Raw genomic sequence first — 12,632 nt, 5'->3', positions numbered from 1 at the left:
TGTCTTCAGGTTTTCTTGAATGAACATATATTACTACTGTCACAAAAAAATAAATAAATAAAACCCTTTTTTTTCTTTAAGGAACAAATAGGCCAGTACAAATAGAATATGTAGAAATTATGTCTCCATAAAAAATAATTTATATCAGAAAGTCATTCCAAATGAAATGTTATGAGCATTGAGTTTTTAATTGTGTAGTGCCCACTATCTCTGGAGACACTAAATCTTAAGCGGAAAACCAGACCAAGTGTCGGTCTTCTTGACTCATTTAGGAGGATCCAAGTCTTTTCTTATCACATTTTTTTCTAAAAAATGTTTTGGCTCTTGCCAGGCTTGAAAGGAGTTCTTTCACTTAAAAATTTCTTAGGCTCAAATGATTTCTGTTGGGTTACTTGACAGACCGCCTGGACATTCGGGCAGCCCGTATTCTTCTGGATAATGACCATTATGCCATGGAAAAATTGAAGAAAAGAGTGCTGGAATACTTGGCTGTCCGACAGCTGAAAAACAACCTGAAGGGCCCAATTCTTTGCTTTGTTGGCCCTCCTGGAGTTGGTAAAACAAGTGTGGGAAGATCAGTGGCCAAGACTCTAGGTCGAGAGTTCCACAGGATTGCACTTGGAGGAGTATGTGATCAGTCTGACATTCGAGGACACAGGTAGAATACTTCTCTGAGTTTAATCTCTGATTTCCTCTTTCCCTTTTAATTGACTAGAGCCAATAAATAAATAAATAAATAAAAGCTAAGGTGTAATAGATATCTATTTTTCTTTAAGGGCTATTTGTGATACCTTGAATGGAAGGGACATTTAGAAGACTTACTAGCTAACCAGTAGTCTCTAAGCATAACGGTATACCCAAACCTTGATATGCTTCAGCTTCTTTGGAATCTCAATTAAATGTAATCATAAATTATTTGTGATTGGATATTATAATGTCTTTACACTCATTTTGGCCCAGTAGCGTTCCATAAATAATGACTCATAACTCCTAGAGTTTAAAATATAACTGCAATAAGCTAAGGCATATAGGAGAAGATAATAAATCTTTGATAACAAACTTGTTCTGCTTGCAGCTTAAAGTTCCTTTTATGAAGGCTGGTTTATATTATGAATATGAGTAATAAGGATAATGGTTAGCATAATTATTAAGGCTTATCCTTGTATTTTGGACTTGCTGTCTGTAAAAAATATGTGAAACTGTAAGAACTATGTCTCTGGTTGATCTGACATTATTAGAATCAGGTTTGCATGCTATATTCATTGTTTTGTTCTCTGGTCTGTGTTGATCTGATTGGAAGATGCCTTGGTAAAGCATAAACCTCTGTTTCACAGTTTAAGGGTATCATAGCAGTTGCTAATTGTGAGAAAACGTACCTTTTCTTTTTTTGGCGGCCGGCCAGTACAGGGATCAAACCTTGGACCCTGGTGTTATCAGCACCATGCTCTGACCAACTGAACTAACCAGCCAGCCTAACATACCTATAGTGTATGTGTTAAAAACATTTTAAAATGTAGAGGATTTAAAAATGTGGAAACTGTGAACTGCTTATAAATGAACATGATACTTTTTTGACATCTTATTTTCCGTTGGCAGTTATTCACAGGGATCTTTGACCTTAGGCAGGGATGGGAAACTGTTTCAGAAGCTTTTCTATGAGAAATGGTTACTTTTATTCTCTTTAATTTGCTCACTTACACTTCTTTTTTTTTTTTATTCTTTCTGTTTTTTTTCTTTTTTGGCAGCTGGTCAGTATGGGGATCCGAACCCTTGACCTTGGTGTTACAACATTGCGCTCTAACCAAGTGAGCTAACTGGCCAGCCTCACTTACAATTCTTATGTGTTAAAAATGAATGTTTCCAAGATTTTAATAACTAAGCAATGAGGGCAGAGAATTGATTTGGGTCATTCTTTCTAGCGATTTCTTAAGATATTTTTGTTGCTCACACTTTCTTATTCTCACATGTGCCACTAGAGGCTGTAGTTTGCTTTCGTAAAGAAATTGGCATCATTACTCTTGAATACCCCTGGAAAAGCTGGGTCTGGGGCCTAATCTTATTTTAGCTGCAGAGCTTTTGGGAGGTGTTCCCCATTCAGGTGACTTGATTTGTACCCTGAGTTGTTTTAGTTTAGTTATTTTCTTATCTATAGTGTAGCATTGTATGAGTATTTGATGAGATTTAGAGAGTTAGTTTGTGGAATTAATGTTATGTGGAATTGATGTTGTGGGCAAATGACATGTAGATAATCTGTCCTTATTTCTTTCCACATTGGTATTGATTTTTTGGTAATGCTTGTAAGGCACTTAATCAGTGCCTGGCACTCAGTGAATCAGTGCCTGGCACTCAGTGAACATTGACTACAAATTAGCTTTCACTGTTATTATTTTAATTCTAAATTTTCAGGAGGACATGTTTAGATTTACAGGCTTCAGTACGACTTTTTGTAAACCTCAATCTGATTTTTTTTTTTTTTTTTAAAGATGACCGTTTAGGGGATCTTAACCCTTGACTTGGTGTTATCAGCACCACGCTCTCCAAGTGAGCTAACTGGCCATACCTATATAGGGATCCAAACCCGTGGCCTTGGTGTTATCAGCACCGCACTCTCCCGAGTGAGCCATGGGCCAGCCCTCAATCTGATTTTTAAATTGCATTCTAAAATATTTATCCTATTCCCAGCGTTATTATTTTATGTAGCAGAACTGTGAAAAAATTTATTTTTCTGTTGCCTAGTTGTAGACAATGGTTCTCACCACTTCTTTTGAATATTGTTAGGTTTAAATAGATATCTATTTTAAATCTTTACTGACATAAAATTGTTTATTTTTTTTCAAGTGAGTATACTTTCGTGTGTGACTATATTAAGAATATTAAATCTAAAGAAAATAAGAATTTACTTTGTGAATCTTTTGCAAAAGGAGTTTGTTACAATCACCACTGCCTAAAATATTTGTAAGTAGAAGCTTTTTATAAATGGGGATGGCTAGTAAACTCACTTGGTTAGAGCATGGTGCTGACAACATCAAGGTCAAGGGTTTGGATCCCCATACCAGCCAGCTGCCAAAAAAATAAAAAATAAGAATAAATGTATGGCATCTATAGAGGCTGTAATTGTTGCCAAATAAAAGGTATCTGGAATTGTTTGTGATTCATTCTGTTAAAACTGATTTTAGATATACCTTGCTGATAAGTATTCCCTAGCCATCATTGTACCAGATGTTTTATTAAACACTACAGCAACCTGCCCTTGTGTTATTGGGGATGTATTACCAACCTAGCCCCTAAAAAGCCTGGTGAAAATTTTTATTTGAAAACCTGGAAGCAGGTATGGTTGTTAAGGAAACAAGAAGAGAGTATGTGCTTACATTGGAATTATGAATTGAAAGATGCAGAGGAGGAGAGAAAGAACAGTAGAGCTTTGTAGCACAACGATGGGTAGTGTTTGTGGGACCATGTGGTTCCATGTGACAGTTGAGGCATTTGGGAAACACCCAGGTCTTGGCATTTGAGTGCTGGTCACATGGTCACAATTAGAGTTCATGAAAAGTTTTGTTTTTCCCCAGCCTCTGAGTAGGCACCACTGTTTTTCAGTCTTAAAATAGCCAAGTAAAACAGAGATTCTTTATGTTACCTTCCTTGCTTCTTCTCTCGGTTTTGTCACTCACTCTCCCCAGTTTCCCATGCACAGAACTCCAGCCTTTTGCTAGAAGTGCCTGTTTATGTGAAGGAAGGTGCCAGTAGGTTGAGAATTTATTTTAAAAACAATCAAAGATGTATTTTTTAGAGTTAAATGTTAATGAGCTGGGAAATGGCGAGGAAGAAGGGCTTGGTTTACATTTAAATCTTAAAACTGGGAAAATAATGATCTGACTAAACATTGGCCCATTGTTTTTGTTCATATTGTTTTTAGGGGCTTTAAGGGAGAATGGAGTGATATTTATGCTCCATGTTAACTCATGCAAGTTTTCAGTCTTCTCAACACTTCTTATATGGGTTTATCTCCATTGGGATTTTTTCTGTTCACTTTATAAGCCACAAAATACCTGTTCTTATTTATGAGTTTTTATAACTTAAATTTTTATATTTAAATAATTAAATCAGTTCACAGATATAAAATATAAAATAACTTAGGATGAAGCTTTATGCAATCATGTTTACATAATCTGTTTTTCATTAGTTATTCTTTGGTAAAAAGGAATAATATACAAGAGTACTTTAGAAATGTTCGTGGAAAACAGAATTAAAACATAATACGAATCTTTTCATGAACTTTTGAAGTACTCTTGTGCTTATTGTTATAATGTTTCTCAAGTCACTGTTGATATTAACTCTTTGGAAGTACTTACCAGCTGTTTGTTCAGACAATAAAGTTATATCATTGGAAGGAATTCTTGGATCAGTTTTCAAACAAGATGAGAAGAAAACAAACACATTTGAAATTTCTATGTTGATAAATTTTCATATGCAACCTGAAATGGTGAAGTTATAAATAAATTAGTTGTTTTATTATTAGTCTATAAAGGGAAAATAACTGAAGCATTAAGCTGTTAATGTTTTTTTTAGCGTAGTATACCAGACATTTTATGGTTTGCTCACTATCCTCCTTACAACCTATATTTGCATATAGCTCTTCTTTGCCTCTCTAAAACTTAGGTTTATTTTTAAGACTTTGAACCAAGGCTTCCTCCATTAATATAAGCGAAGTCAGTTATGATCTTATTCTTCTCTGATCTGACCACTTACTGTCTATTGTGCTCCTTTAATGATTAAATAATATAGGCCTCTGGTATTTCTACCACACAACTGTGGAGATAAAACGTAAATAGAGCTGGTGGGTTAGCTCAGTTATAGTGTGGTGTTATAACACCAAGGTCAAGGGTTTGGATCCCTGTATGGGCCAGCCACCAAAACCAGAACAAAATGTAAATATGTATGATTTATTGCATATTTATATATTTTTATATTATATTTATCCTCCTTTTTTATCACCCCATGATGCTTATGTAGCACAGTGCTAAACATGGTAAATGCTCTCTGTTTTGTGAATTCATGTAAGATTACAACATAATTATATTTTGAAAGTCATGCAGTCCTTTAGATGACTGCATCCATGCAAATTAGCCTATAAAAGGATTGAGGAATGACTGCTAGAAGAAAAACAGTTGGATTTTAGACACGCTATATTAAAATCCCAGTTCCTTACCGATTTTTTTTCTTTTTGAGATTATTAGGATCTTTTTTAAGGTTATTACTTTTCCCAGTTTGAACACACATACACACCCTTAGTAGAAAATTTGAAAAATAAGGAAACAAAGGAAAAAGTCCTCATGTTTTTCTACCATGCAAAGATAATCACTGTTAATATTTTGTTTCTTTCCTGCTAGATTTTTCACTGGGCAGCTTTTGCCATATTTTTAAGCAACAGAATTGTAATCCTACTCTTTCCATTGAACATTATAACACACAAACTTTTTAAATATTACACATTCCTTGTAAATATCATTTTGGTGGTTTGCATTATAGCCTATGAGAGCCCTTTAATTGACTAGGCAGGAAAAATTGATGGTGAAATGCCTGTTTTTCTTCTCCACATACTGGAAAAGAGGTAAATAAAGACATGTCTTATTCCTGATTTTTAGATGTCATCTGCAATAACAGATTGACCACTCTTTTGGATTACATTAGATTTAAAGATATCTAGGTATGGGGCAGAATAGTAAAGCAGTTGATTACCATGGGGCTGTAAATAGATGATATTGTGGTTCTCTGTAGTTGTTGTTTGAAGCATAAACCAGACTAGTTTTTGGAAAATCAAAAATGTTGATCTTACAACTTTAAATTTTGAACTATATAGACAGTTTTAATTTTGTGTATCTTATATACTAGTTGGATAGTTCTGATAAACCCATGGATTGCTGGCAGCAATTCCAAGAAAAATATGAATTCATATATTTTAAAATTATTAAAAATAATTTAAAATAATTATAAAATTAAATGTTTATTTCAATTTTATGAAAAAATTCTAGGTAATCATGTATTCAGGCTGAATAAGAAGTCACTGAAGTGATCTATTCTTTGCAGACTTTACTGTATTATACTATGTTGCTTTCCAGCTGCTATATCATGATGAAGCAGAATATAGCAAAGACTAGTATTTTTTGCCCTTAGGAAAATTACAGTTTGTAAAAGCATGCTACTTTTATTTATTTCCTACCTATATAGTTTCTCTGGAGGATGTTTTATTATGTTATGGTTGAAACAGTTGTAGTTATTTGGTAGTATCAAAAGAACATTTTTATTTTGTGTATTGCTATATTTTTTTACCATCTGATTTCATATTTCACAGGCTTATTGAAAGTATAGCCTATATCTTCAGTCAGCCAATTGCATGTGACCATAACTTCTGCCAAAAGACATTCCTGAAAAGAAAAACATGTTCAAATAATTCAGCCTATATGACATTGAATGCTACATTTCTAGAGTGGTTTCTGGTAAATTAGGAGTTCTTTTCTTTTAATAGCTAGAAAAGGTGTTAAATCTTTCCATTAAATAATCAGTTATATAGCCAGTTAATACTAGATCAATAATTTTTATTTCTTTTGATCTTAGAAAGAAATATACTTTCTAGTGAAGCCCAGATCACTGGCCATTAGGGCAAACCCACCACCTTGTTTATACTCAAAATGTCAGTTAAAGGTGGCAAATTCAGGTATTGCTTAATGTGGGTATTCTCTACTTTGATGCGAAGTCATGTTGTAGACATTTTCAGTAGTCTGTGGTCTCTGTGGTAATGGTTGTCTTCTCGGCTTGATCTCTAAACTAGTGATACACTTTTCGGAGATGTCAACTGTGATTGAGGAACCTTAAGGACATCGAGTATGCTTGGTTCTATGAAAAGACATTTGTAAGAGTTGCTTTCATGAGGCAGAAATTGAAATGAGACTCAAATTCAAGTGTACTGATTTCTGCTTTTATAGTTTTTCTAGAAAACCAGAAGTAGACTTTTAGTAGCTGTTACTGATAACAATTAACATCTTTTGAAAACTTACTATATGCTAGCTAGGCACTATGCTGTGTGCTTTAGTTAAGTTCTCTCAATGATCCTTATATAGTCCATAAGGTTGGCACTGTTGTTATCGCCATTTAATAGATGAGGAAACTGAGACTTAGGTCAAGTAATTTGCCCAAAATAGTATTCAGAGGCTTATATCACCTTTACAGTGATGATAGAAAGATACTTTGGGTGCTGGCATGGTTTATCTGGTGGGGTACAATCTTGCAGATCTGTATCCAGCATCTACTCTGTAACAAGACCCAGTCTCTGTCATCAAAGTACTCACTGGCTCTTTAGAGGAGGTTACAGTACCCATGAATAAAAACTAGGTCATAAATAAGCATCAGATGGATTATAGGGCCAGTAAATGTAGGCATTGCATTACTAGAAAAATAACTTTGTGAGAGGTGATCAGGAAGTTTCTTAGAACTTCTGGGATTCACATAGTCAGAGAGAATATTAAAGTCAGGAAGGCACCATATTAACAAAGGTGATAAGGCATAAGGGTGTGATAGGATCTTGATTGTGAATGAAGCAAGAGAGTTATGGCCCCAAGTTAGCATGGCTGATGGGGGCTGGATTGTGAAGAACCTTGAACTCCAGACTAAGGAGTTTGGACCTTGTTCTGTAGCCTGTGGGAAGCAATGGAAAATTTAGGAGGAATTGCTTATATACAGTGACTAATATCTAGGTTTCTTCTTTAGAAAGGGTGCCTGCCTAGAATTTTATTTTCTCTCTGTGACCTTAGGTCCAGAATTGTCAGTACCTGTTTTTGAAGTCTGCTCATGAAAAAAGGAAAAGAAAGAAATTAATGCAGCAAGAAATGACCCATAGAAGCTTTGAGATTTTAAAAACATTTTCCTTTTCTACCACTCTTAAAAAATCAGAGTAATGGCAAATCTGTAAGTTCTCTAGAGAAATAATTTAAAAGAATTTATTAATTTTGAGGCTTGTCCTTCCTCTATCCCATTCTGAAATCTTGAATGTGTTGATTCCTTATTGTAACAGGACAGTGTTTATTGTATGTGGTTCCAGTGCCTTGGTCACCTTCCCTTAATGAAAAGCATTCCCACGATATTTTTAAGGCTTTCTTGTCTTTTCAAAGGTCACTCTATTTATTCTGTCCTACTTTATACCAGTCATGTGGCAGAATTGAGGCCTGCTCTGTGAATCGGCTTTGTGCAGATCATGAGATAACTGCTGCTGTTCCACTTATCGTTGATCATTTTCTTCTAGGCAGTCAGCCTTTATACCTTTTCAGAAATAGCATTTGCTTTGTGCATGACTTAGGCAGTAAGGTTGTAATTAAAATTAGTAAACTGCTGCTTAAAATAGTTTTGCCAGCTTTGTAAAAAAAGGCTCTTTTTTGGTTTAATATATATATTTGTTTTTATTTCATGCCACACTCTACATCTGTCGTAACTATGTAGATGATTCTCATTCAAATGTGATAAAGCAGCCTCTAACATTTTAATGTTCAACAAAATATCTGGCTGACCTTGGTCATGCTAATTAGTGCATATGTGATGAATATGGTCTTATTCAAAAGGCCAGAATAATGGAATTTTCATGTAAATATTGTTGACACTAGATATTCTTACTCTAGGTAATAACAGATTATTGCCTCTGAAAATAAAAGGATATGGGATTTTTTTTTGTCTACATTCTAAGTGGCCCTTAGAATCAATTTTAATCTCCTTCATGAAGATGATGATGGTGATGTTTTAACCAGCCCTGAGGCAGCCATTTCAGTATGTAAAAAAGGTGGTTGTGTTGGCATGGGATGCTCCAAAAAACCATGAAAAACATGGGAATTAAATTCATAGCATTGTTTGGACATTTTGAAATCTCAGAGAGTAAGAATCATAACTGTGGAGTTAAGTGCAGTGTTGTTCCATTTCACTAAATGGCAGAAATGAGATACAGTTCTTCCAATATCATGGGCTACTTGCTGTCAGAATTAAGCAGAAAACAAAAATGGAATCTAATAACTTTTTGATGTCTCATAGCACCTTTTAAATATATAATACCTCTTTGGTGTATTACAGTGATAGCTAAATGATTTCATTTGGTATATTATGTTGATAGCTGAATGATTGCAATCCTAAGGTTCAATTTCTAAATGATATTGCTGTTGCCTCTTGACATCTCATTGTTGTGAATTTGCTGCTTGCTTTCTATAGGCGCACCTATGTTGGCAGTATGCCTGGCCGTATAATCAATGGCTTGAAGACTGTTGGGGTTAACAATCCAGTGTTCCTATTAGATGAGGTTGACAAATTGGGAAAAAGTCTACAGGGTGATCCTGCAGCAGCTCTGCTTGAGGTAAGATTTAGAAGATTCCCTGTCTATAATCACACTTGAAGAGTATGAATAAAAGTATACTCATATTTGAGTAATGTACACATTGGTGTGGGTTTAGTGATGGGAAGAACAGTTTGATACAGACTTTCTTTTACTGAAAAGTGTTTCTTTTTCTGATACATCCCCTCATTTCTTTTTTCTTTTCCTTTTTTTAAAATCAAATAGTTTAACAAAATTTTATGCCTGCTTGTTGTTTAGAGACCGATATTATAAAAAACAGCAAGCAAATCCCCTTCTCTCTGGGGTCCCCCATTTCCTCTTCTGCACCTTAACTTCTTTAACTTTCACTTGATTAGCTCCATTTTCAAAATAGCACAGCTATATTGCTATTTCTTGATTTTTTTCAGTTTCAGCATTTTCTGTAGACTCCTCTCTATAGGAGATGAGGATTTTGGCTTTTTTCTTCCCTTTTCCTTTCACTCTGTCATTTTTATACCCCAAATCTTCCAGTATAAATTTTACCTTGCTTTTGTTAAGTCATCGTTGAGTATTTACATTATTGTGATTATACTCGTATACACACTTTTCACAGCTGGGCCATGTGGTCAGCTGTGATCACTGTACTTTTCCTATTCCTCTTTTTGTTTTTCTGTACATGTTCTTCAAAATCTTTTCCAATTAATAATTATCTTGTTTCTTTTGTTTACTTTCACCAATTGTCTAATTCTTCTTTCAAGACATTCAGACATTTTAGATGTTCCATCAGTTTTATCTTTTTTAGTTTCCGGTCTGAACTCTTTTTCCCCATCTGGTATAGAGCTGTCTCCTAGGATCTTCCTTCACCTCCTGCCATGTTGGGTTTCCCATCTCCTGTAGTCTCTGTCTTCCTTGCTCATGGTTTATTCCCTCATTTTTGTGGTGTTAATCCCCTGATAGCTTCCTGAGAAAGCTTGCACTGGTGGTAAATGTTTTTAGACTTTGCGTATCTAAAAATGTCTTTATGTTTCTCATACTTGATTGGTAGTTGAGGTATACAGTTCTAGTTGTAATTTTCCTTAGGAATCTTACTTTGCCTCCATGGCTTTCCATTTGCAGTGTTGCTTTTGATAAGACTGAAGCCATCTGTTCCTATTCTTTGTGACCTGTTTTACTCTCTGAAAACTTTAAGGATTGTCCCTTTATCCCAGTGTTCTGAAATTTCACAGTAATCTGCTGGGCATGAGTCTGTTTTCATCCATTTTTGCTGATTCTCTGAAGAATCTTTGAATTCTTCCTTTCCTGTTGTTCTGGAAATTTTTCTTGAATTCTTTTGTTGATGATTTCCTTCCCTCCCATTTTTTGGAACTTCTGTTACTTAGAAGTTAAATCTTTGACTTTCTTATCTTTTCTCTCCTATTACTCATCTCTTATATTTTTGGTTTTCCCTTCTGTGAAGATTTCCTTGGCTTTATTTTTTTAAAAACCCTTCTATGAGTTTATTGTTTCAAGAATGTTTTTTTAAACTTCTACACATGTTCTTTTATAGTATCCTGCTCTTGTTACATAATTGTAATATGTCCTCTTATGTCTGTGATAAACATACTAATAGATAACTTAAAATTTTCCTTCTCTTTAAGCTGCTTTTGTCTATTGTATATTTGTTTTGGTCTCTGTCTTTTATATTACAGTCTTTCATTAGATGTCTGGAAGTTTTTTTGTGTGTGTTCATATTTAGTAGTGAAGAACAAAAAAGTTGATTGGAAACCATGAGCATAGGAGTAGAGCTTATTGACTGAGTTTCACAGGTTCATCTAGTTGGGCTATTTGATTGAGGAACCTCTTGTGTCAATAACTTTAGGTCTTTCTTCTTAGGCTGGTCAAATTACTCAGAGAAGACTCTTCAAGCTTCTTGCCTTGAGAATGGAGGCATGGCAGCCAACATTCTGGAAACGAAGTAGGGGAAGAAGTGTAGGGAGGGGGGAGTATAACAGAATTCAACATCTATATGTACGCATTCTCCTAAGCCCTTGTTTTCAGCATAGTACATATTCTTAGCTATACTCAGTGTCCTCTGTTTAATGTTCTTATGAAAATAAATCTCCAGTGTTTCTAGTGTTTTGTTGGGGTGGGAGAAGGGATCGAGAACCTGACTGTTTCAAAAATTCACTTCAAATAATCCTCCTTATTTTAGCACCTCTGTACTCCCATCCCCTTTTATTCTTGTTAAATACAATGTTTTAAATTCAAATGTATTTGTAAAATTGAGGGAGAACTTACTTTGCGAAGGGTTTTATTTTTTCCTTATTTATTTCCTTGCTTTGAGTTCTCTGTTTCAGGCTTCCTGTTTCTTCTCTTTTTTTGTGATATTCTTAGAACAGGATGACTGGGACACGTGTCTTAGAAGCAAGAAGCAAGCCTACATTCTGGTTTGCCTGGGACAGTTCCAGCTTATACCTAACTATTAATTGTACTCCCTTTTAGTCTCAGAAGTAGGTTCTGTTTGGACAATAAAAAATACAGTTTACCCTGTTTAAAAATCCCAGAACTTAGAGGTAAGGGTTTGATTTGGTTTTGCTTGTTTTTAATCATAATTATCTTCTGGCTTAGTAACTTTGACTTACTCTGCAGTACTGTGAACTGTAAAATAGTGAACATTATTTAGATATTAGTAATTTCTTAGATAATACCTTTAGACTTTCAGTTTACATTGGACATTTTTTCAGATAATCTGACATTCTCCTGTTAGATACATAGTTATTCTGTTGAAAAAAAATTTAAGAGTAATTCCCTGATACTTACGTTTCTCAACAGACTGTTTTGGGGAGTCCTGTAGCAAGTCTGCCAAAGATAGCCTTACAAGTAGTAGGAAATGATTAAGTCCCCTATCTGTTTAGTTGTTACACAATATATTTTAGGTCTTCACCTATAGCTTTGTAATGATTCAATATTTACTGACTTGATCTTTGATAACAAGCAGCTAGCATAATGTATTTTGTCTGATGTAGACCTTGGCATTTACTTTTTTGGCAGTTGGTTTACTAGCATTTTAAATTAAAAGTATGAAAGCATCAAATGATATCTCAAAGTAAACACCATCTGGGGCTATATACTTATCACTGTAGTTTAGTTATAAATAGCATCAGTTCCTTAAAGACTGTGGTCACAGAATGAAGCAACATATAGGTATGGAAGAACTGAGTATCTTGGTATCTGACATCTTCTTCCTCCCCACTTGCCCAAATCCTGGGTAAAAACCTTATACCTCACAGGTTGTTGAGACAGTTAAATGACA

General features: G+C 34.7%; 1 protein-coding gene across 1 annotated transcript in view; it reads left to right on the top strand.

The window, feature by feature from the left end:
* Positions 1–12,632, top strand: part of LONP2 (lon peptidase 2, peroxisomal) — a 100,415-nt gene that overhangs the window by 26,684 nt on the left and 61,099 nt on the right. The window contains exons 7-8 of the mRNA XM_063110765.1: positions 400–658; positions 9,241–9,382. Of these exons, the coding sequence (XP_062966835.1) occupies positions 400–658; positions 9,241–9,382 (401 nt within the window). The remainder of the gene's footprint in view (positions 1–399; positions 659–9,240; positions 9,383–12,632) is intronic.

The sequence above is a fragment of the Cynocephalus volans genome, chromosome 10 (genome assembly GCF_027409185.1).
Source record: "Cynocephalus volans isolate mCynVol1 chromosome 10, mCynVol1.pri, whole genome shotgun sequence".
Taxonomy (NCBI): Eukaryota; Metazoa; Chordata; class Mammalia; order Dermoptera; family Cynocephalidae; genus Cynocephalus; species Cynocephalus volans.
The sequence above is the reverse complement of the archived record's forward strand: the minus strand, read 5'-3'. Positions and strand labels throughout refer to the sequence as shown.